This window comes from Melanerpes formicivorus, unplaced genomic scaffold (assembly GCF_026170545.1).
Source record: "Melanerpes formicivorus ecotype bairdi unplaced genomic scaffold, bMelFor1.0.p_v2 SCAF_124, whole genome shotgun sequence".
NCBI classification, from domain to species: domain Eukaryota; kingdom Metazoa; phylum Chordata; class Aves; order Piciformes; family Picidae; genus Melanerpes; species Melanerpes formicivorus.
Window position 1 is genome coordinate 504,663 of NW_027142476.1, and position 23,519 is coordinate 528,181.

A 23,519-nucleotide genomic window follows, 5' to 3' on the forward strand; every position below is an offset into this window, starting at 1 on the left:
AACAAGAGGACACAGTCTCAAGCTGTGCCAGGGGAGGTTTAGGCTGGAGGTGAGGAGAAAGTTCTTCCCAGAGAGAGTTGTTAGCCATTGGAATGTGCTGCCCAGGGAGGTGGTGGAGTCCCCATCCCTGGAGGTGTTCAAGAGGGGATTGGATGTGGCACTTGGTGCCATGGTTTAGTCAGGAGGTCTGTGGTGACAGGTTGGACTTGATGATCTTTGAGGTCTCTTCCAACCTTGGTGATTCTGTGATCCTGTGAACTTCTCTCACTACCACAACCAGGCACCGAAGTCAGAGAGCACTGTGTCATTTAAGCCTGAAAACCACCTCAGGGTGGCAGGTGGGTCATTTGGGAGGAGCAAGGAGCTCTCTTGTCATTCAGATGGGTTAAAAACCCCCCACAACTCCGGAAACTGCATAACCTGTACAAGGTGTGCCTCAGGTCCGACAACACCAAATCGCACACAAACCGCTGCTCTCATCACACTTCAGAGACCTCCCAGCAGTTCAACAAACCATGCAGACTCTGAAAAACATAACCTGCAAAGCACCTAACCTGGGCAGCATTCCTATGGGAGATAACTATTTTGAATGTGTTACTAGAAGACCACCACAAATGAGTGCTGAGGCTTCAGGGCTTACATTTCCTCTTCACTATGCAAAAGTGAAGCACCAAGCAGCCCATTGAATAGTATCATAGTATAGTATCATAGTATCATTCAGGGTTGAAAGGGACTACAAGGATCATCCAGTTCCAACCCCCCTGCCATGGGCAGGGACACCCCACACTAGATCAGGCTGCCCAGAGCCTCAGCCAGCCTGGGCTTAAACACCTCCAGGGACAGGGCCCCAACCACCTCCCTGGACAACTCATTCCAGGGCTTCACCACTCTCATTGGGAAGAACTTCCTCCTCACCTCCAGCCTGAATCTCCCCACCTCCAGCTTCATTCCATTTCCCCTAGTCCTATCACTCCCTGACATCCTGAGAAGTCCTTCCCCAGCCTTCCTGTAGGCCCCTTTCAGATCCTGGAAGGCCACAATTAGGTCACCTTGGAGCCTTCTCTTCTCCAGACTGAACAGCCCCAACTCCCTCAGTCTGTCCTCATAGGAGAGGTGCTCCAGCCCTCTGATCATCCTTGTGGCCATAAAGTGTGGATCTGGCTTAATTAACCTATTTTGTACAAATATGGAGGATGGTAGCAGCTGCCCACATCAGTGACTCCAAAGCAGAGGGAACCCAGGTAGCCAGCAGCTGAGGACTCAAATTCCATACACCAGCTACCATCACAACACACAAAAAGGATGGGAAGGAAGTGTGCAGAGGTTGGGTTACTTCTGCGTGGCAACACCTCCCGCTCCTTCCCCACACACAGTTCGCACAAGAAAAAAAACCCTTTTAGATACAAATAAAATAGCCATGACCTTTTTTCCTCCTCTGCATGATTAATTACTTAATGTATTATTAATTGGAAAAGGTAGCTGCATTTCAAACGCTTTCATTTTCTCAGCACATCACGCTGTCTGGGAAGCGCCGATTAAGCTGTTCATCAAAGGTGAGCAGGCAAGGTCATGTAGGCTGCACCTCTTCAGTTATTCATTACCTGTCCTAAATAGTAATTAACAACAGCAATATTTCCATAAATCAAAGCTTTTCTGATTACTTTTAGATGATGAGCAGCTGGGGGGAGGGGAAGGAAACAGTGGGGGGGGCAGGGGGGCTTTTTGCATCTATCCTTTATTGCACCGTTTCTCCCGGTGTGCGCCTGAGTCATTCCATCACTCCATTAGCTGTCATTTAAGACACAGAGCTCCACTGCAAGTCAACAGGAATTCCACACAGACTGACAAAAAGGTCATGGCTTCCTTTCTCCCTTCCCTATGCCCCTCCAAAATGAAAGGAGGATTGGATCTAAGAAAGCTTTTCAATTACCCAGACTGCAACATTCCTTTTCTGGACTCTATTTATCACATTCATTATGAAACCTTCATAGAGCCACAGAATCATGGAATCAGCCAGGTTGGAAAAGACCTCAGAGATCATCAAGTCCAACCTAGTACCTAATACCTAACACCTCCTGACAACTAAACCATGGCTCCAAATGCCACACCCAAGCCTTTCTTGAACACCTCCAGGGACCGGGACTCCACCACCTCCCCAAGCAGCACATTCCAGTGGCCAATCTCTCTTGCTGGGAAGAACTTCTTCCTAACATTCAGCCTAAACCTCCCCTGGCACAGCTTGAGACTGCGTGCTCTTTTTCTGCTGCTGGGTGCCTGGGAGAAGAGACCAACCCCCACCTGGCTACAAGCTGCTTTCAGGGAGTTGGAGAGAGCAAGAAGGTCTCCCCTGAGCCTCCTCTTCTCCAGGCTAAGCAACCCCAGCTCCCTCAGCCTCTCCTCACAGGGCTGTGTACCAGACCCCTCCCCAGCTTTGTTGCCCTTCTCTGGACACCTTCCAGCATCTCAACATCTTTCCTAAACTGAGGAGCCCAGAACTGGACACAGGACTCAAGGTGTGGCCTAACCAGTGCAGAGCACAGGGCAGAACAGCCTCCCTGCTCCTGCTGGCCACACTGTTCCTGATGCAGGCCAGGATGCCCTTGGCCTTCTTGGCCACCTGGGCACATTCCTGGCTCATGTTCAGTTGCTGTCAACCACTCCCGCCCCGGTCCCTCTCTGCCTGGCTGCTCTCCAGCCCCTCTGTCCCCAGCCTGTAGCACTGCCTGGGGCTGCTGTGGCCAAAGTGCAGAACCTGGTACTTGGACTTGTTTAATGCCATCCTGTTGGACTCTGTCCATCTGTCCAGCCTGGCAAGGTCCCTCTGCAGAGCCCTTCTACCCTCTAACAGATCAACTCCTGCTCCCAGCTTGGAGTCATCTGCAAACTTGCTGAGGATTTACTCAATCCCCTCACCCAGATCATCAGTAAAGATACAGAATAGGATCAGGCCCAACACTGATCCCTGGAGGACACCACAGGTGACTGGACGTGACACCTTCCAGTGGATATCACCAAGTATGGCCTTGAGGTCATATGTGGTGAGGCTCCAAACTTTTTACCAGACTTCTCCCTTCAGAATGTGTGGAGTTTCTTACCTTGAGGCATCTCAGGTGGCAAATAGTGAGGCTCTTGGGCGCTGACGTGTACCCAGTCAAAGTCATCATACAAGTCTTGGTGGTAGTCACAGGGCCCAGGACCGTCGTCAAACGTGCATCCCCCTAGGAAAAAGACATTTGTTATTAGTTTATTTCAAACCAGAGCTCTTCTGAGTGTCAAGCAGAACTGTTCCTTCTGGAACAGGTTGCCCAGGGAGGTTGTAGATACCCTGGAGATCATAGAATCAAGGTGTTCAAGGCCAGGATGGATGAGACCTTGAGCAACCTGGGCTGGTGGGAGGTGTCCCTGCCCTTCACAGGGGGGTTGAAACTGGATGATCTTTAAGGTCCCTTCCAACTCAAACCATGCTATGAATGAACAGGTTGCCCAGGGATGTGGTTGGGGGCCCCATCCCCGGATATATTCAAGGTGAGGCTTCACAGGTCTCTGGGCAACTTGATCCAGTGGAGGATGTCCCTGCTGACTGCAGAGGGGGTAGGACTGGACGAGCTTCAGAGGTCCCTTCCAACCCAGACCATTCCATGAATCATTCCTCTGCTGTCAGAGCAGGAGAACACAGGCTGAGTCACTGAGCCCAGCATCCACATGGCAAAACACAACTTGCAATCCAAACCCAGGGGAAACCAAAACTAATAGGTTAGGCTCAAAACTTAAACATGTGAATCAATAACTCTGATGCACTGAAAGCAAAAGTAGTCCAGAGCCTGAGGAGGAGAAGCACTGTGCCCAAGCCAAAAACAATCAGACAAAATAATTAAAGTTCCTTGAAAGGAAATAATTGCTGCAGAACAAATTGGATCATCTTTGCTTTATTAAATCAATCCAGCATAGCAGAGCACAAATTAAAGTCACTTTTCCAGGGTCAGATGAGCAAGGGATGTGAAAACCTCACAACAAAAGTTATGAGGAAAAGTGACAGAGGGGAAGAAGAAGAAGGGGGAATAGAATAGAATAGAATAGAATAGAATAGAATAGAATAGAATAGAATAGAATAGAATAGAATAGACCAGACCAGACCAGACCAGACCAGACCAGGTTGGAAGAGACCTTCAAGATCATCGTGTCCAACCTATCATCCAACACCACCTAATCGACTAAAGATGTTAAAGAGCACAGGGCCCAGCACTGATCCCTGGGGCACACCACTGGTGCCTGGCTGCCAGCTGGCTGTGGCACCATTCACCACCACTCTCTGGGCTCAGCCTCCCGCCAGTTCCTAACTCAGCTCAGAGTGCTGCTGTCCAAGCCACGAGCTGACAGCTTAGCCAGCAGTTTGCTGCGGAAGACAGTGTCAAAGGCCTTGCTGAGGTCCAGGCAGACTACTTCCACAGGGCTCCCCCACAACCACCAGATGGTCATAGAAGGAGATCAGGTTGGTCAGGCAGGACCTGCCCTTCCTAAATCCATGCTGGCTGGGCCTGATCCCTTGGCCACCCTGTAAGTGCTCTGTGAAGGCTATGTGAGGATGAGGGTATGGAGGGTATGTGAAGGATGAGGTGAAGAAAAAAAACCAACAAAGTCCCAGGCAACCAGCAGCAGAACAAGAGGACACAGTCTCAAGCTGTGCCAGGGGAAGGTTAGGCTGGAGGTGAGGAGAAAGTTCTTCACAGAGAGAGTAATTTGCCATTGGAATGTGCTGCCCAGGGAGGTGGTGGAGTCCCCATCCCTGGAGGTGTTCAAGAAAGGTTTGGATGTGGCACTTGGAGCCATGGTTTAGGTGTCAGGAGGTGTTAAGTATTAGGTACTAGGTTAGACTTGATGATCTCTCCATGATTCAATGAGTATTGCTGTATAACACAGTAATATCTGCCCTCCCTCCTTGATTCTCACTCTCCTTACATTCTTCACTCAAAGCAACTGAGTAGGTTGAATTAAAAAGAGAGAAGAGAAGCGTGATGATCACGGAAATAGCTCAGGGTTTCATGTGGGAGAAACAAAGGACTCCAAAGAGCCTGGGCGAAGAAAAAGCAGAGCGGCAAAGCAAGCAAATCCAAATGCCATGCAAACAGCTCCACAGCATCTGTTGTCTCCATTCATGGCACACAGGCCTCCAGTTTGCTCCTCCTGCTCAAATGGGGAAAAAAAAGGCAAGGAGCAAAAGAGCAAACAGTGTGCATTCAGCTTTATTCAGGCAGCATTTTTCAGTCCAGAGAAGAAGTTACATAAGGACTCAAGAATTCAGCTGTAAACAACGCTTGGAATTCAGGGGAGAGATTTCTTCCATCCTCTTCTCCCTGTCCTCAGCACTCAGGGCATGTGGAACAATAGAATCACTAAAGCTGGAAAAGACCTCTAAGTTCTGGAGCCCCTATTACAAGAGGGATCTGGAGGTGCTGGAACATGTCCAGAGAAGGGCCAGGAGGATGAGCAGAGGGCTGGAGCTGCTCTGCTGTGAGGACAGACTGAAGGAGTTGGGGCTGTTCAGTCTGCAGAAGAGAAGGCTCTGAGGTGACCTCATTGTGGCCTTCCAGTATCTGAAGGGGGCTACAAGGAGGCTGGGGAGGGACTGCTCAGGATCTCAGGCAGTGATAGGACTAGGGGGAATGGAATGAAGCTGGAGGTGGGGAGATTCAGACTGGAGGGGAGGAGGAAGTTCTTCCCCATGAGAGTGGTGAAGCCCTGCAATGGGTTGTCCAGGGAGGTGGTTGAGGCCCTGTCCCTGGAGGTGTTTAAGACCAGTCTGGATGAGGCTCTGGCCAGGCTGATCTAGTGTGGGGTGTCCCTGCCCATGGCAGGGGGGTTTGAACTAGATGAATCTTGTGGTCCCTTCCAACCATGGCTGATTCTATGATCATCAAGTCCAGCCTTCTACCCCGTAGTTCATTGACCTCTACACCATGTCCTGAAGCACCACATCTACTTATTTCTTGAAGACCTCCAGGCATGATGGCTCCACCACCTCCCTGGGCAGCCTGTTCCAATCCCTGACCACTGCTGCAGCAAAGAAAACTTTCCTAATCTCCAACCTAAACCTCCCCTGGCACAATTTCAGGACATTTCCTCTTAGATCATATCTTAAGTTATTCCAACCTCCTTTCAGGTACAGAGCAATGAGGTCTCCTTTCAGCCTCCTCTTCTTTAGCCTAAACAATCCCACCTCCCTCAGCCTGGGAGCCATAAGAAATGCCTCCAAATTCCCATTAATCCAATTTCCCATCAATCCAAGTTCCTATCAATCCAAGTAGCAACTGTTATTACAGCAAAAATCCTTCTTGCTATGAAGACATCTCTAGAACAACCACAGCATGTGTTTCATAGTTTCATAGTTTCATAGTTTCATTCAGGGTTGGAAGGGACCACAAGGATCATCTAGTTCCAACCCCCCTGCCATGGGCAGGGACACCCCACACTAGATCAGGCTGGACAGAGCCTCAGCCAGCCTGGTCTTAAACACCCCCAGGGACGGGGCCTCGACCACCTCCCTGGACAACCCATTCCAGGGTTTCACCATTCTCATGGTGAAGAACCTCCTCCTCACATCTAGCCTGAATCTCCCCACCTCCAGCTTCATTCCATTCCCCCTAGTCCTATCACTACCTGAGATCCTGAGCAGTCCCTCCCCAGCCTTCCTGTAGGCCCCCTTCAGATATTGGAAGGCCACAATTAGGTCATTGTCTTGACTTCTTGAATACAAAACATGGGGCAAGTGATGTGACTACAAAGAACAAACAAATAAATGGCCATGGGGTTGGACTCCATCTCCAGAGGCCCCTTCCAGCCTCCACCATCCTGTGACTCTGTCAGCTGGTTGCTATATCAGTGTCACTGTCAGTGACTGCAAGCAAGCAAACATTCCTGGCCTGTACCAGTCCTAATACCAAGAGACTTTTCTAATTAACATGGAATCATGGAATTGTCAGGCTTGGAAAGGAACTCAAGGCTCAGCCAGTTCCAACCCCCCTGCCATGGGCAGGGACACCTCACACCACAGCAGGTTGCTCACAGCCACAGCCAGCCTGGCTGCAAACACCTCCAGGCAGGAGGCTTCCACCACCTCCCTGGGCAACCTGGGCCAGGCTCTCACCACCCTCATGGGGAACAACTTCTTCCTCACAGCCAATCTCAATCTACCCATTTCTAGTTATGCTCCATCCCCCCCAGCCCTATCACTACCTGACACCCTAAAAGTTCCTCTCTCATCATAAATCCAGAAAGGCTTAGAGCATAAATCCTGGGGGTTGCTTTAACTTACAGTACACTGCTGTGATCACTCCACAGCACAAATGTACATTTCCTTGCATGTTGAAGTGATGAATGAATTGCAGTTTCCCTCCAAGGGAAGTCCTCCCTGCCTGCTGTCCCAGCACCCAGATGACATATGGCTCTCAAGCACATGCCTGCAGGGCGCCCATTACCCTTTGTAATGGTTTAAGTGCCCTCGGTATATAAATTTAAACTACCAATGAATCTTGTAGACTCATTTGGAAGATGAATGTCCTTAATTGCTCATCCTCATGCCCACTATTAATTTGAGTTACCAGAATTCTGATTAGCAATAGCCAGGTGCCTGCTGATGCACAGCAAGCAGCCCAAACCTCCCTGCACACAGCACGTTGTGGCTGCATTCACCAAGCAAGCAAGTGTCCACTTAGCACGTAAGCATGATGAAACCATCGGGAGAGATCATCAACTCACCACAAAACCCACTCTGTAACATCTGCTTAAACCAGTGCCTTGCTCTCATGGAGCAAACAGTATCACAGTACCACAGTATCACTAAGGTTGGAAGAGACCTTGAGGATCATCAAGACCAACCTGTCACCACAGACCTCATGACTAAACCATGGCACCAAGTGCCACATCCAATCCCCTCTTGAACACCTCCAGGGATGGGGACTCCACCACCTCCCTGGGCAGCACATTCCAATGACTAATGACTCTCTAGGTGAAGAACTTTCTCCTCACCTCCAGCCTAAAACCACCTCCTCTTACCAACATGCCATGACATGTAAGAAAAGGAAAAGCCAAAGCTGTAGTGATGTACCCAGAGTAACACCAGGAGACAGACTGAGCTTCTCATCATAGCATCACAGAACAGTTTAGGTTGGAAGAGACCTTCAAGATCATCTAGTGCAACCCCCTTGCCCCTCATTACATCAGGTTGCTTAAGGGCTCATCCGACCTGGCTTCCAACACTTCCAGGCTCTGAGCATCTGCAAGTCCTGTAGGCAACCTATTCCAGTACCTCACCACCCTCATGGGGAAGAATTTCTTCCTGATGTCTAATCTAAATCGAGCTTCTTCCCATTTGAAGCCATTGTCCCTCATCCTGTCACTCCCAGCCCTTGTCCAAAGTCCCTCCCCAGCTCTCCTGTATCCCCCTTCAAATACTGGAAGGTTGCACTGAGGTCTCACTGAAGCCTTCTCCTCTCCAGACTGAGCATCTCCAGCTCTTTCAGCCTGTCAGGCTAACTCCTTATGACATGAAAGACAAGGAGCAGTGGGGGCAAGTTGAAGCAAAGGAGGTTCCTTGTGAACAGAAGGGAAAACTTTTTCACTGTGAGGGTTACAAAATACTGCAACAGGCTGCCCAGGGAGTTTGTGGAGTCTCCTTCTCTGGAGACATTCAAAACCCACCTGGATGCATTCCTGTGTAACCTGCCCCAAGTGATCTTGGGACTTGGACTGGATGATCTTTTGAGGTCCCTTCCAACCTGTAATGTTCTGTGGTTCCTTTATTGCAATATCATGCCTCAGAAAAAGGTGGCAGCAGCAGCTATGAAAGCAACACACCGACCTGGTCCACCTGGTGTGGTAGGCTTGGTGACACATAGCAGCCAGCACCTCCTCCCTTCACATGATGGAACAATGTGACCATCAGGACATGGCCCAGAAGGTCTGGATGGGTGAAGAGAGACTGAGGGAGGTGGGGTTGCTTTGCCTGGAGAAGAGGAGACTCAGGGGAGATCTCATTGCTGTCTACAACTCCCTGAAGGGAGGTTGTAGCCGGGTGGGGGTTGGTCTCTTCTCCTAAGCTACCAGAACAAGAGGACACAGTCTCAAGCTGTGCCAGGGGAGGTTTAGGCTGGAGGTGAGGAAGAAGTTCTACACAGAAAGAGATTGGCCATTAGAATGTGCTGCCCAGGGAGGTGGTGGAGTCACCATCACTGGAAGTGTTTAGGAAGAGCCTGGCTGGGGTGCTTGGTGCCATAGTTTAGTTGATTAGATAGTGTTGGGTGATAGGTTGGACTCAATGATCTCAAAAGTCTTTTCCCAACCTGGTTAATTCTATTCTATTCAGGCACTGTCCCAGGCTGCCCAGGCAGGTGCTGGAGTCACCATCCCTGGAGGGGTTTCAAAGCTGCCTGGATGTGGTGCTGAGGGACATGGGTTAGTGGCAGTGGCTCAGCAGCAGGGGTGGGCTTGTGAGTTCTATGTGAGTGGTCAGACTTGGTGATCTGAAAGGTCCCTTCTACACTTTGCTGAAGGGTGGCACCACCCAGAGCCATACATACCATACACATGGAGGTGAGAGCAGCCACTGTGCCAGCAATCACAATCCTTTACAGGGAGCTGTTGGATTATGCTGGACTCAATGATCTTCAGGGTTTTTGCAGCCAGGCAGTTCTCTGAATCAATACAGCAACGAGGATGCTCAGGCAGCCCCTCAGAAGCAAACACACTGCCCATGGCTGGAATTGTAAGCCAGGAAGACCAGGAATTTTCAGCCTGGATGGTGACTTTGTCCAACTGCTAATTGCATTTCAAGCCAATCCAGCCTGCTCAGCTGTTCAGGAAGTGTTCAATTCCACAGAAACCAAGGAAAGCAACAACTCACTGCTTCCATTACCTTCTACCATAAGCTTTGCTACCTTAGTAATTGCAGTTCAAACACACCCAGAACTCCCAGACATTCCTCTTCAAAATCCTCTAAAAGACAAGTGATAAATCAATGCTAGCTAGTTCCTGTGTGTCCATTTGCATTTGTAAAAGATAAGGAATCTTAAGCATTCATTAAAAGAAAGATATTAATACCCCACAATGACCTCACAGAAATGAAAGCTCCACTAAATTACAAGGTCACCAAGATTAACTTCAATTTAATCATGAAGTTAATCTCCAAGAGTAGCCTAACTTTAATGAAGATCTCCAGGCCCAAGTTTACACAGCTCCTGTTGTGGTGGGACCACATGAGGTGATGTGGAAACCTAGGTGACCCTGGCTGGATGCCAGGTGTCCACCAAAGCTCCTCCATCACTCTCCTACTCACCACCACATGGGGAAAGAAACCATAAAGTAAAAACTTAATGGGTGGAGATAAGGACAAGGAGAGATCAAGCTGGGGGCAGGAGTTGATCTGCTGGAGGGTAGAGAGGCTCTGCAGAGAGACCTCAACAGCCTGGGCAGATGGGCAGAGTCCAAGGGCAGGAGATTGAACACATCCAAGTGCCAGGTGCTGCACATTGGCCACAACAACCCCATGCAGAATTGTTTGGGTTGGAAAAGACTTCTAAGATCATCCAACCATCAACCCAGCAACACTGTGGCCATCAAACCATGTCCCCAAGTGCCATGGCCACAGGTGTCTTGAACTTCTCCAGGCATGAGGACTCCACCACCCCCCTGGGCAGCCTCTTCCAATCCATGACCACTCTTCCAGTGAGGAAATGTTTCCTACTTTCAGCCTAAACCTCCCTGGCACAATTTCAGGCCATTTCCTCTTGCCTTATCACCTGGTACCAGGGAGAAGAGACCAAACCCCACCTCACTCCAGCCTCCTTTCAGGGAAAATAATGAGGGAAAACTCAACAGTTGGATTTGGGGTAAGGGTATAGAGAAGGTAAACTGGAGCAGTTATCATAGTATCACCCAGGGTTGGAAGGGACCACAAGGATCATCTAGTTCCAACTCCCCTGCCACACTACATCAGCCTGGCCAGAGCCTCATCCAGCCTGGCCTTAAACACCTCCAGGGACAGGGCCCCAACCACCTCCCTGGACAACCCATTCCAGGGCTTCACCACTCTCATGGGGAAGAACTTCCTCCTCACCTCCAGCCTGAATCTCCCCACCTCCAGCTTCATTCCATTCCCCCTAGTCCTATCACTACCTGAGATCCTGAGCAGTCCTTCCTCAGCCTTCCTGTAGGCCCCCTTCAGATCCTGGAAGGCCACAATGAGGTCACCTCGGAGCCTTCTCTTCTGCAGACTGAACAGCCCCAACTCCTTCAGTCTGTCCTCACAGCAGAGCAGCTCCAGCCCTCTGCTCATCCTCCTGGCCCTTCTCTGGACACACAGTTGATTAACTTTCTGAAGCAAACTGATTTTAGAAGTGTTCTTCACTACCTAGCTCTATACCCTAACAACATGGCAAAGGGTTTAATGTCACAGAATCATAGAATAACTAAGGTTGGAAGCGACCACAAAGATCATCAAGTCCAACCTGTCACCACAGACCTCATGACTAAACCATGGCACCAAGTGCCACATCCAATCCCCTCTTGAACACCTCCAGGGACAGGGACTCCACCACCTCCCTGGGCAGCACATTCCAATGGCTAACAACTCTCTCAGTGAAGAACTTTCTCCTCACCTCCAGCCTAAACCTCCCCTGGTGCAGCTTGAGCTCAACCATAGAATGGTAAGCAGAGGACTGTCCAAGGAAGACAACTGCACAGTTTATTTCTGGCACTTGCTCTTGCCCCTGACTGCTTCAGTACAGATAGAGAATGGTTGGACTCAATGATCTTAAAGGTCTTTTCCAACCAAAAGGATTCTATGGTTCTACTTCTGGCGCTGTGCAAAACACAGGAGGAACTTCTTCAATTTCATGCTCCGTCATTAAGGCCAGAATGTCATCTTCTTAGAACAAGCAGGTAAGCAAGAAAGGAGCAAAAGAAATTCTAGCATGAGGGAAGAGTTGCACTATGGACAGACAACAAACTCTTCTCAACACAACTTCTCTACACAGGGCTCAGTTACCGATGGCTTCTTTGGTACCAAGGTGTCACACCAAGGATTAAACCACAGAACCATAGATTCATGGAAGGGTAGGGGTTGGAAGGGACCTTTGGAGATCCTTCAGTCCAACCCCCTTACCAAAGCAGGATCACCTAGAGAAGGTCACAGGAACACACCCAGGTGGGTCTTGAAAGTCTCCAGAGAAGGAAACTCCACAACCTCTCTGGGCTGCCTGTGCTGGTCCAGCAGCCTCACACCAAACAAGTTTTTCCTCTTGTTGACTTGGAAGTTCCTGGGTTCCAGTTTGTGTCCCCTGCTCCTCATCCTACCACAGGACACCACTGAAAGGAGCCTGACCCCTTCTTGACACCCACCCTTGAGACAGTTGTAAGCACTGATCAGATCCCCTCTCAGTCTTCTCTTCTCCAGACCCCAAGCCCCAGGGCCCTCAGCCTTTGCTCATCACAGAGATGTTGCAGGTCCTTCAGTATCCTCCTAGCCTGTGCTGGAGTTTTGCTAGTATCTCCCTGTCCCTCTTGAACTGGGGAACCTAGAATGGGACAAAACACTCCCAAAGGCAGAGCAGAGGGGAAAATACTCTTTTCTCATCCAGCCCCAATCCCTAGTTGAAGCAATCTGCTCCTTCTACCATACTTTTCCTCCAGCACCTGCTGTAGAAGCACAGTGACTGTCTCTAATCTATCACAGTCGGAGTCGGGGTCGGAGTGGCTGAGAGCTCCCAAACAGAGAGGGACCTGGGGGTGCTGATCGACAGCCACCTGAATATGAGCCAGCAGTGTGCCCAGGTGGCCAGGAGGGCCAATGGCATCCTGGCCTGCATTAGGAATAGTGTGGCCAGCAGGAGCAGGGAAATCATTGTGCCCCTGTACTCTGCATTGGTCAGGCCACACCTTGAGTCCTGTGTCCAGTTCTGGGCCCCTCAGTTTAAGAAGGACATCGAAACACTTGAAGGTGTCCACAGAAGGGCAACAAGGCTGGGGAGAGGCCTTGAACACAGCCCTGTGAGGAGAGGCTGAGGGAGCTGGGATTGTTTAGCCTGGAGAAAAGGAGGCTCAGGGGAGACCTCATTGCCCTCTACAACTACCTAAGGGGTGGTTGTGGCCGGGAGGGGGTTGGTCTCTTCTCCCAGGCAACCAGCAGCAGAACAAGAGGACACAGTCTCAAGCTGTGCCAGGGGAGGTTTAGACTCGAGGTGAGGAGGAAGTTCTTCACCAAGCGAGTCGTTCGTCATTGGAATGTGCTGCCCAGGGAGGTGGTGGAGTCCCCATCCCTGGAGGTGTTCCAGAGGGGATTGGATGTGGCACTTGGTGCCATGGTCTAGTCATGGGGTCTGTGTTGATGGGTTGGACTTGATGATCCTCGAGGTCCTTTCCCACCTTAGTTATACTGTGATACTGTGACAGTAGACAGCTCCATGGGCAGAACCCAGCACACCGTTGTGTTTATCTGGGATGTCAGGCTAAAAGTTCCAGGAAAACTTAATTTTCCTCCTCACACTGAAAGGTGAATTCCAAGCATGAGCTGTGTAAAGGCAGGTCTCTTGTCAGTCATCTATCCAGCACAGGTTCTGCTTTTAGAATCACCCACCTACCACATTCATTTACCTGTTTCTATCACAGCATGCCCCCAAGCACAGGGTGTTTTCATCTTCTAAAGGCACTCCAGCACCCCTGTTCTGAGCATTTTAACACACACTGACTGCAGAGCACTCAGACATCTATTAAGAACACACTAAGAACTGCTGTGAATGCAGCTGGAGGAGAGATTTTAATGACTTATGTTAAACTGCTTCTGCTCAGGATCACCTACTGAAATGCAGCTCTGAAATCACCTTAATTAACCTATGGCATCTAAACAGGCAGGTCAGGGGCACTACTTAATTGCTTTTATAAAGAAATAGCTGGCAAAACAGCAGCACTCCAGGAAAATGACAGATTCTTCTCCACTCCAGGGAGAAGTCCTGCTAAATACTAAGAGTATTTATCCTCTTTGTAGTGGTCTGTTCTTTGCTAGTAGTAGAATTCATTGCACAAAGCAACCAATTACAGTTAAGAGCAGTAAAAGCCAAGTAAACTCAATTACATACAAATGCCTCTTAAAGTTTCCCTACCTTTCTTCCCATTCTCAGGCTGTTTTAATCAGCCTCTTAGCTGATTATTACCTTGAGCTTGGAATCCCAAGTCTCATCCAAAAGCACTAACAGCTTAACAGGAAACATGGCCAACTATTGGTAAGTCAGGGTTGCTTTACTTCCATTGCAAGGCTTTTGTCAGGGCTGTTGGAGCAGACAAATAATCCAAATATCCCCAGAGATGGAAAACTCTTCTGAAGAGGATGTGGACACAACCCCTCCCAAAGCACTAGATGCTACAAATCACCTTGACAGGACTAGGGGGAATGGAATGAAGCTGGAGGTGGGGAGATTCAGGCTGGAGGGGAGGAGGAAGTTCTTCCCCATGAGAGTGGTGAAGCCCTGGAATGGGTTGTGCAGGGAGGTGGTTGAGGCCCTGTCCCTGGAGGTGTTTAAGCCCAGGCTGGATGAGGCTCTGGCCAGGCTGATCTAGTGTGAGGTGTCCCTGCCCATGGCAGGGGGGTTGGAACTAGCTGATCCTTGTGGTCCTTTCCAACCCTGACTGATTCTGTGATACTATGAAAACCAATCCCGCCTCCTGGAGAGGAGGAGACTCAGGGGTGACCTTATTGCTCTCTACAACTATCTGAAGGAAAGTTGTAGACAGGTGGATGTTGGTCTCTTCTCCTAGGCAGCCAGTACCAGAACAAGAGGACACAGTCTCAGGCTGCACCAGGGGAGGTTTAGGTTGGAGGTTAGGAAGAAGTTCTACACAGAGAGAGTGATTGCCCATTGGAGTGGGCTGCCTGGGGAGGTGGTGGAGTCACCATCACTGGAGGTGTTCAGGAGGAGACTTGATGGGGTGCTTGGTGCCATGGGTTAGTTGTTTAGGTGGTGTTGGATTGGTTGATAGGTTGGACACGATGATCCTGAAGGTCTCTTCCAACCTATTCTATTCTATTCTGCCCAAAGCTGTCAATTAGTACCATAAACCAAGGGAAGGGGGAGAGGGGGAAAGGTTAAACAAGTCATAACCAAGTCTAAACTACACTGTTGGGTTGTTTTTTCCCATTTTAAGGAAAGACAAGAGAGAATTTGTTCTTCATAGTCTGGAGAAGAGAAGGTGGGGCAGAGGGTGGGTGGATATCTCATCAATGCTGCTCAATGCTTAAAGGGTTATTGTCAGGAGGATGAGACAGAGCTTTGTTCAGTGGTGTCCACTGATAAAACAAGGGGTACCAGGCACAAACGGGAACATTATAGAATCACAGAATTGTTAGGGCTGGAAGGGACCTCAAGGATCAGCCAGTTCCAAGCCCCCTGCCATGGGCAGGGACACCTCACACTACAGCAGGTTGCTCACAGCCACATCCAGCCTGGCTGCAAACACCTCCAGGGAAATTCCATTTCAACATGAGGAAGAAGTTCTTTAATTAAAGCCTGGAGCAGGCTGCCCAGAGAGGTGCTGAGGTGTCTGTCTCTGGAAACACTCCACACCTAACTGGATGGGTCCCTGTGTAACCTTCTCTAGGTGAACTTGTCATGGTAGGGAGGTTGGACTGGATGATCTCTGAAGGTCCCTTCCAACCCCTACCCTTCTGCCATTCTGTGGTTAATAAAACACAGCAGCTTGTTACAGACGGGAAAGATGGGAACTGGAAAATTAGCAGGTGTAAGTTACCAAGAATGCAGGAAGCCTCATGTGGACATCCTCTGCTGTTATCTCCAGGACAAGATCTCACTATTGGTCCTAAGCCCACATTTTGGCAGAGCATAAAGACTCACAACTAGATGCAGTCTACCTGGCCATGCCATTCATTAAGAGTTCTTCTGTCAAATTAAGTTCTTTCCTTCTATAGCAGGCCTTGAAATGTCTTCCTCTCCTCTGATTTCACAAAGCTTAACACTGACAGGCAAGAGGAAACTTTTCCAAGCATTACCAGCAGTGAAAAGGGCACAGAAAGGGAAGAGATGAAGGAGGAAGAAGATCAGTCTCTATTACACTCTCTGTCCTTCAATTTCCAAACTAACCCAAATCCAATCTAAACAAAACTCTCTTTAAATTTCCTCCTGTTCTCCAGGTAAAGAGGCTTTCTGTTCTTTACTGGAGAGGTGACAACAGGTAGCTGTGAAGAGTCAGAGTTGCTTCATGTCTTTTTCATGTTATCTTCATCTTTCATAGATTCATAGAATGGTTTGGGTTGGAGGGGACCTTAAAGATGGAGATCCAACCTGTTCTAGTGGCTCATCACACTCACTGTAAAGAGTTTCTTCCTAAGCTGCTGTCTCAATCTGCCCTCTCCCACCTCAAAGCCATTGCTCCTCACCCTAGCACTAAAAGCCCTCATGAAAAGTCCCTCCGCAGCTCTCCTGTAGCCCCCTTCAGGTACTGGAAGGCTGCTCTAAGATCTCCCTGGAGCCTTCTCTTCTCCAGGCTGAACAGCCCCAACTCTCCCTGCCTTTCCCCCTAGTGGAGGCTCTAAAGCCCTCTGATTATATTTATGCCCTTCTCTGGACCCCCTCCAACAGTTCCATGTCCTTCCTGTGCTGAGGGCATCAGAAATGTGGTCTCAGCAGAGCAGAAGGTCAGAATCCCCTCCCTGTGCTGCTGCTCTCCCGGCTCTGGATGCAGCTCAGCACACAGCTGCCTGCTGGGCTGCCAGGGACCAGTGTTGGCTGCTGGGGAGTTTGTCATTAACTGACACCCTCACAAGGCACTCAACACCCATAGGCAAGGCAACAGAGTTCAAAGAGCCCCTCATATACAGATCATGCCTAACTGAAGCTAGCAAGGCAGTATCAGTTCACAAGGTAGTTCTTAGCCTCTCCTCACAGGGCTGTGTTCCAAACCCCTCCACAGCTTTGTTGCCCTTCCCTGGACACCTTCCAGCAAGTCAACCTCCTTCCTAAACTGAGGAGCCCAGAACTGGACACAGGACTCAAGGTGTGGCCTAACCAGTGCAGTGTACAGGGGCAGAATGACCTCCCTGCTCCTGCTGGCCACACTCTTCCTGAAGCAGGCCAGGATGCCCTTGGCCCTCTTGGCTGCCTGGGCACACTGCAGGCTCATGTTCAGCCTACCATCAACCAGTACCACCAGGTCCCTCTCTGCCTGGCTGCTCTCAGCCACTCTGACCCCAGCCTGTAGCACTGCCTGGGGTTGTTGTGGCCAATGTGCAGAACCTGGCACTTGGATGTGTTCAATCTCCTGCCCTTGGCCTCTGCCCATCTGTCCAGCCTGGCAAGGTCTCTCTGCAGAGCTCTGCTACCCTCTAACAGATCAACTCCTGCCCCCTGCTTGGTGTCATCTGCAAACTTACTGATGGTGGACTCAATCCCCTCCTCCAGCTCATCAATAAAGATATTAAAGATATTAAATTAACCACTTGATTTATGGCCATGTGTTCTTACAGGGCTGCTCCTAAAAATAACTCTTTTTAAGCAAGCTGCTGTAAGTGCTTATTTATAGAAAATCTCATGTAGATATCACAGGCCCTGGCATTTCTCCTAAAAGTTCTCCCAATATGTTGTTGAAAGGTAATGGATAAGAATGTGATCAAACTTGGAAGGAGAGGTGAATGAAGGCAGCTCCACAACCAGACAAGCTCCCCTTAAATCACATTTTCTATGCAGTTGGAGCGTTTCCAAAGGCCTCTGGAGCCAGGGCGAGGGGCAATGGCTTGAAATGGAAGAGATTTAGATTGGATGTTAAGAACAAGTTCTGCACCATGAGGGTGGTGAGACACTGGAACACGTTACCCAGGGAGGTGGTGGATGCTCTGTCCCTGGAGGTGTTCAGGGTCAGGCTGGATGAGGCCCTGAGGAACCTGGGCTGGTGGGAGGTGTCCCTGCTCACGGCAGCGGGGTTGCAACTGGATGACCTTTAAGATCCCTTCAAACCCCAAGCATCCCCCTGTACACTGCACTGGTTAGGCCACACCTTGAGTCCTGTGTCCAGTTCTGGGCCCCTCAGTTTAGGAAGGAGGTTGACTTGCTGGAAGGTGTCCAGAGAAGGGCAACAAAGCTGGCGAGGGGTCTGGAGCACAGCCCTGTGAGGAGAGGCTGAGGGAGCTGGGGTTGCTTAGCCTGGAGAAGAGGAGGCTCAGGGGAGACATTCTTGCTCTCTACAACCACCTGAAGGGAGGTTGTAGACAGGTGGGAGTTGGTCTCTTCTCCCAGGCACCCAGCAGCAGAACAAGAGGACACAGTCTCAGGCTGCACCAGGGGAGGTTTAGACTGGATGTTAGGAAGAAGTTCTACACAGAGAGAGTGATTGCCCATTGGAATGTGCTGCCTGGGGAGGTGGTAGAGTCACCATCACTGGAGGTGTTCAGGAGGAGACTTGATAGGGTGCTTGGTGCCATGGGTTAGTTGTTTAGGTGGTGTTGGATTGGTTCATAGGTTGGACGCAATGATCTTGAGGATCTCTTCCAACCTGGTCTGGTCTATTCTATTCTATTCTATTCTATTCTATTCTATTCTATTCTATTCCCTTTCTTCCCTTACATTCTCTCAGGCAACCAGAACCAGAACAAGAGGACACAGTCTCAAGCTGTGCCAGAGGAAGTTTAGGCTGGAGGTGAGGAAAAAGTTCTTCCCAGAGAGAGTTGTTAGCCATTGGAATGTGCTGCCCAGGGAGGTGGTGGAGTCACCGTCCCTGGAGGTGTTCAAGAGGGGATTGGATGTGGCACTTGGTGCCATGGTTTAGTCATGGGGTCTGTGGTGACAGGTTGGACTTGATGATCTTTGAGGTCTCTTCCAACCTTGGTGATTCTGTGGTCCTGTGTGTAAATCCCTGCTTACTGCAGAAGTGATTTCACATCATTCGTGCACCTAAGCACTGAAGGAGCCTCTTCCCTTCATCACAATTAATACTCAGCAGGACCTCTGATGGACACACAAGCCATCGCATCACTTGGGACAAAGCTCCCTGATCCAACTTGCACTTCATTGCACAAATAAATACCAAATACCCTCCCCAGACAAATTGCATTAAGTCTGTAAAGGCTCTAAGCAAGAAACCACTGTTCTAGGGTGGAAATATTTACAATCAGAATTCTGTTTCTACTGCAATTTAACAAAGGAAATGTTAGTTTGTGGATCCCCAGGGAACTCAACACAAAGACTTGAAACTGGTGTTTTTATCTGCAAATCTGCACTTTAGCTTCAATGGGAGCAACTATTACAAGAATACTTAGCTGTATCATAGCATTTTTCAAACAGATTCCAGCTGTATTTAATCCTTCCACTTCTTAAAGGGAGAAATACTCTCACTGGGGTGGCTTTGTGAAAGGCTCTAACAGATAAGCCTGAAGGTTAGATTAATCCTACTTTAGACTCTGCAATGAAGTTGTAGTATTTCGGAGCCAATCACCCATCCATGTCCTGGAGGCACACTGCCCAAAGCACAGCAAGGAGATAGAGAAATATCATTCCTACAGTCTCACCTCTTCAGCACACAAGTGAGGATGTATCCCTTGATCTTGTACACTGCGTGCTGGAGCAAAGGGAAACAGCCAGACGGGCTTGGGCAGGCTTGAGAGGTAGGTCCAAGACAACAAGATCAACAAGGCTTAGTGCAAGGTCCTGGGTTGGGGCAAGGACAAATCCAGGCTGGGAGAGGAGTGGCTCAAGAACAGTCTTGAAGAGAAGGACTTGGGGGTGTCAGTTGGTGATAAACTCCCCAGGAGCCAGCAATGGTCCCTGGCAGCCCAGAGCCAGCTGAGTGCTGAGCTGCATTGAGAGCAGGGAGAGCAGCAGCACAGGGAGGGGATTCTGCCCCTCTCCTCTGCTGAGACCCCACCTGCAGCACTGCCTCCAGTTCTGGTGCCTCCACCACAGAAAGGACCTGGAGCTGCTGGACAGGGTCCAGAGAAGGGCACAAAGATGATCAGACAGCTGAAGTACCTCTGCTATGGGGACAGGCTGGGAGAGTTTGGGCTGTTCAGCCTAGAGAAGAGAAGGCTGGAGATGTTCAAGAAAGGTGTGGCCATGGCACTTTGGGACCTGGTTTTGAGCCCCAACCCTCGAAGAAGAGAAACTTTTGAGCCCCAACCCTCGAAGAAGAGAAACTTTTGAGCCCCAACCCTCGAAGAAGAGAAACTTTTGAGCCCCAACCCTCGAAGAAGAGAAACTTTTGAGCCCCAACCCTCGAAGAAGAGAAACTTTTGAGCCCCAACCCTCGAAGAAGAGAAACTTTTGAGCCCCAACCCTCGAAGAAGAGAAACTTTTGAGCCCCAACCCTCGAAGAAGAGAAACTTTTGAGCCCCAACCCTCGAAGAAGAGAAACTTTTAAGACCCAACCCTCGAAGAAGAGAAACTTTTGAGCCCCAACCCTCGAAGAAGAGAAACTTTTAAGACCCAACCCTCGAAGAATAGAAACTTTTGAGCCCCAGCCCTTGAAGAAGAGAAACTTTTGAGCCCCAGCCCTTGAAGAAGAGAAACTTTTGAGCCCCAGCCCTTGAAGAAGAGAAACTTTTGAGCCCCAGCCCTTGAAGAAGAGAAACTTTTGAGCCCCAGCCCTTGAAGAAGAGAAACTTTTAAGCCCCAGCCCTCGAAAAAGAGAAACTTTTGAGCCCCAACCCTCGAAGAAGAGAAACTTTTGAGCCCCAACCCTTCAAGAAGAGAAACTTCTAAGCCCCAACACTTAATGAAGAGAAACTTTTAAGCCCCAATACTTAATGAGGAGAAACCTTTAAGCCCCAACCTCAAGAAGAGAAACTTTAACCCTTGAAGAGAAACTTTTAAGCCCCAACCCTTGAAGAAGAGAAACTTTTAAGCCCCAACACTTAATGAAGAGAAACTTTTAAGCCCCAACACTTAATGAAGAGAAACCTTTAAGCCCCAACCTCAAGAAGAGAAACTTTAACCCTTGAAGAGAAACTTTTGAGCCCCAACACTTAACTAAGAGAAACTTTTAAGCCACAACCTCAAGAAGAGAAACTTAAGTCACAACTTAAAGAAGAGAAACTTTAACCCTTGAAGAAGAGAAACTTTTAAGCCCCAACCCTTGAAGAAGAGAAACTTTTAAATCATAACTTTTAAGTCACAACTTCAAGAAGAGAAACTTTTGAGTCATAACTTAAAGCTTAAAAATTGGCTCTGCACTATCAAGTTACCATCTTAAAATGAAAATGCAGAACACAGTGCAGGGCAATCCAGTCAGGGGGGAAAAAACCCAACCTTCATAAAGACTAAAAGCCAAAAAAGAAGCAGAAAAATGTTTAATACCATCTAAAAAAAAATAAAATCAATATTTAATAACCCAGGCATAATCTGGATGCAATGAATACAGCAACAAGTGTAATAAAACTGTGTTCATTTTACACTGAAGCACCTGAGTCCCACGGGGATGCAAGCAATTTAGACTAAAACACCAGCCTCAAGGTGTGACCAAAAGCTTCTCCTCAGCCCCAATGGTTTTTGCCTGCCTTTATTTTTGTGCACCCCACAGAAGCAGGAGGCAGTGGAAAACCAGGACTGTTTTGTTCCTACCACCCACGCCAGTAGGTCAATCACAATTTCCTGAGGAACAAGAAGTGACAGGAATGGACTACTGAGACCTCCTGGTTTAAGTCACACCTCCTAGTGGTCATGGAGGTGATGGGTAGAAGGTTGAACCTGATGATCTTAGAACCTTAATGATTCTATGATAATTTCAATTACAAATCAGTGCAGGGCACTGAGACATTTGAATGTGTCCAGAGAAGGGCAAGGAGGCTGGGGAGGGGTCTGGAGCACAGCCCTGTGAGGAGAGGTTGAGGGACCTGGGGTTGCTTAGCCTGGAGAAGAGGAGGCTCAGGGGAGACCTCATTGCTCTCTTGAAGGGAGGTTGTAGCCAGGAGGGGTTGGTCTCTTCTCCAGGCAACCAGCACCAGAACAAGAGGACACAGTCTCAAGCTGTGTCAAAGGAGGTTTAGGCTGGAGGTGAGGAGAAAGTTTATCCCAGAAAGAGGAATTGGCCACTGGAATGTGCTGCCCAGGGGGGTGGTGGAGTCACTGTCCCTGGAAGTGTTCAAGGGGGGACTCAATGTGGCACTTGGAGCCATGGTTTAGTTGTCAGGAGGTGTTAGGTATTAGGTAATAGGCTGGACTTGGTGATCTCTGAGGTCTTTTCCCACCTGGTTGATTCTATGAGATCCATGTCAACCCCTGGCACAGTGAGGCTCGATCCTCTTTTGATCCCTGCATACGTTTCAAAGGGATAAAGACAGACTCCTGGTCTTCTGGAGTTGAGTTGTGGCACTCTGTGATTCTTGTGTCCATCTCATCTCAGGGTGTCCTTACCTACAAATCTCTACACTTGCAAATGTTTTCTCTTGGAGGTTGACTCCATCATGAAGTGGCCTAAAGGGCCCCCAGGCTGCCTTTCTGGACTGCTGGCTCTCATGAGCAGCGCAATGCACTCACAGCCACCACTTACTCTTTGACTCCAATCTTGAGCTCAGGTCACCACCTCTTTGCTCAAGTATTGCAGCCACCACCATCCACTGTTCACATCTGGATTCCAGCCTCTTCCTGTGTGATTCTCCTCAGCCATGTCTGATTTTTAAAGCTTAACTCAAAAGCTTCTCCAAGACACTTTTCTCTGCAACTCTTTCAGCGTTCACCTCCCCTTAACCTAATCACTTCAGCATCTCCTCTCTTCCCCTGACAAATGCATCTTCTCCCACTCTTATCTATTCACAGTACTGCTGAAAAGGTTCTCTTTACAGCCCATCACATTGGCTGCCTTCCACTTTCACTTCCTCTCTCCATGTTCACAGAACACACTTATTTTTGTGCCCATGTACAGAAAGCCAGTCAAGGGAACTCAAGAGAACTTGGGCAGCAATTGGCAGGAACCTGCTCTGTTGTTGTTGGGTTTGCTTTCCTCTGGTTCAGCTACCTCAAGCAATCCAGATGGTTAGGGGGGAGGGGGACTGAGGGGGTCAAACAAACACCAAGAAAAAGATGACAAGAGCCTACTGTTAGAAGAAGGCAGATGTGTGCAGAGGGAGAAGAGAAAGCATGGAGTGCTGAGCATGGGCAAGCAAACCATTTGGTTGGAAAGCCTTCCTGCTTTCAGCTGCCTGTAGGTCTCTAATGTAAACTCCCTCCCCAACCAACCAACAAAATAATCCCCCAAACCAACCAGAAACACTCCAACCAACCCAGAAAAAACAACCCCCAAACCAAGCCCACAAAAACCCCCAAACAAAAACACACAACAAAAACTCAACCAGAACAAACCACTAGACCAAACCAAACCACAACCCCAACAACCAAGTAAAAAAACCCCACAAACCATCCCACTCATCTAACTCACCACCAATAGCAACTTTAGAGTCAGAAAGGCTGACCTGGCAAAGGCACAAGGACTGTAGGGAGCTAACAAGGTGCAACTCCTCTTTGAAGAAAGACTTTAAGTCA

The 23,519-nt window shown here is 49.1% G+C and overlaps 1 protein-coding gene across 9 annotated transcripts in view; it reads right to left on the reverse strand.

The window, feature by feature from the left end:
* PTPRK (protein tyrosine phosphatase receptor type K) overlaps positions 1 to 23,519 on the reverse strand; it is a 595,004-nt gene that overhangs the window by 451,315 nt on the left and 120,170 nt on the right. For all 9 annotated transcript variants that reach the window (XM_068167885.1, XM_068167878.1, XM_068167884.1 and 6 more), the window contains exon 2: positions 3,096 to 3,218. In XM_068167885.1, coding sequence (XP_068023986.1) covers positions 3,096 to 3,218 — 123 coding nt within the window. The remainder of the gene's footprint in view (positions 1 to 3,095; positions 3,219 to 23,519) is intronic.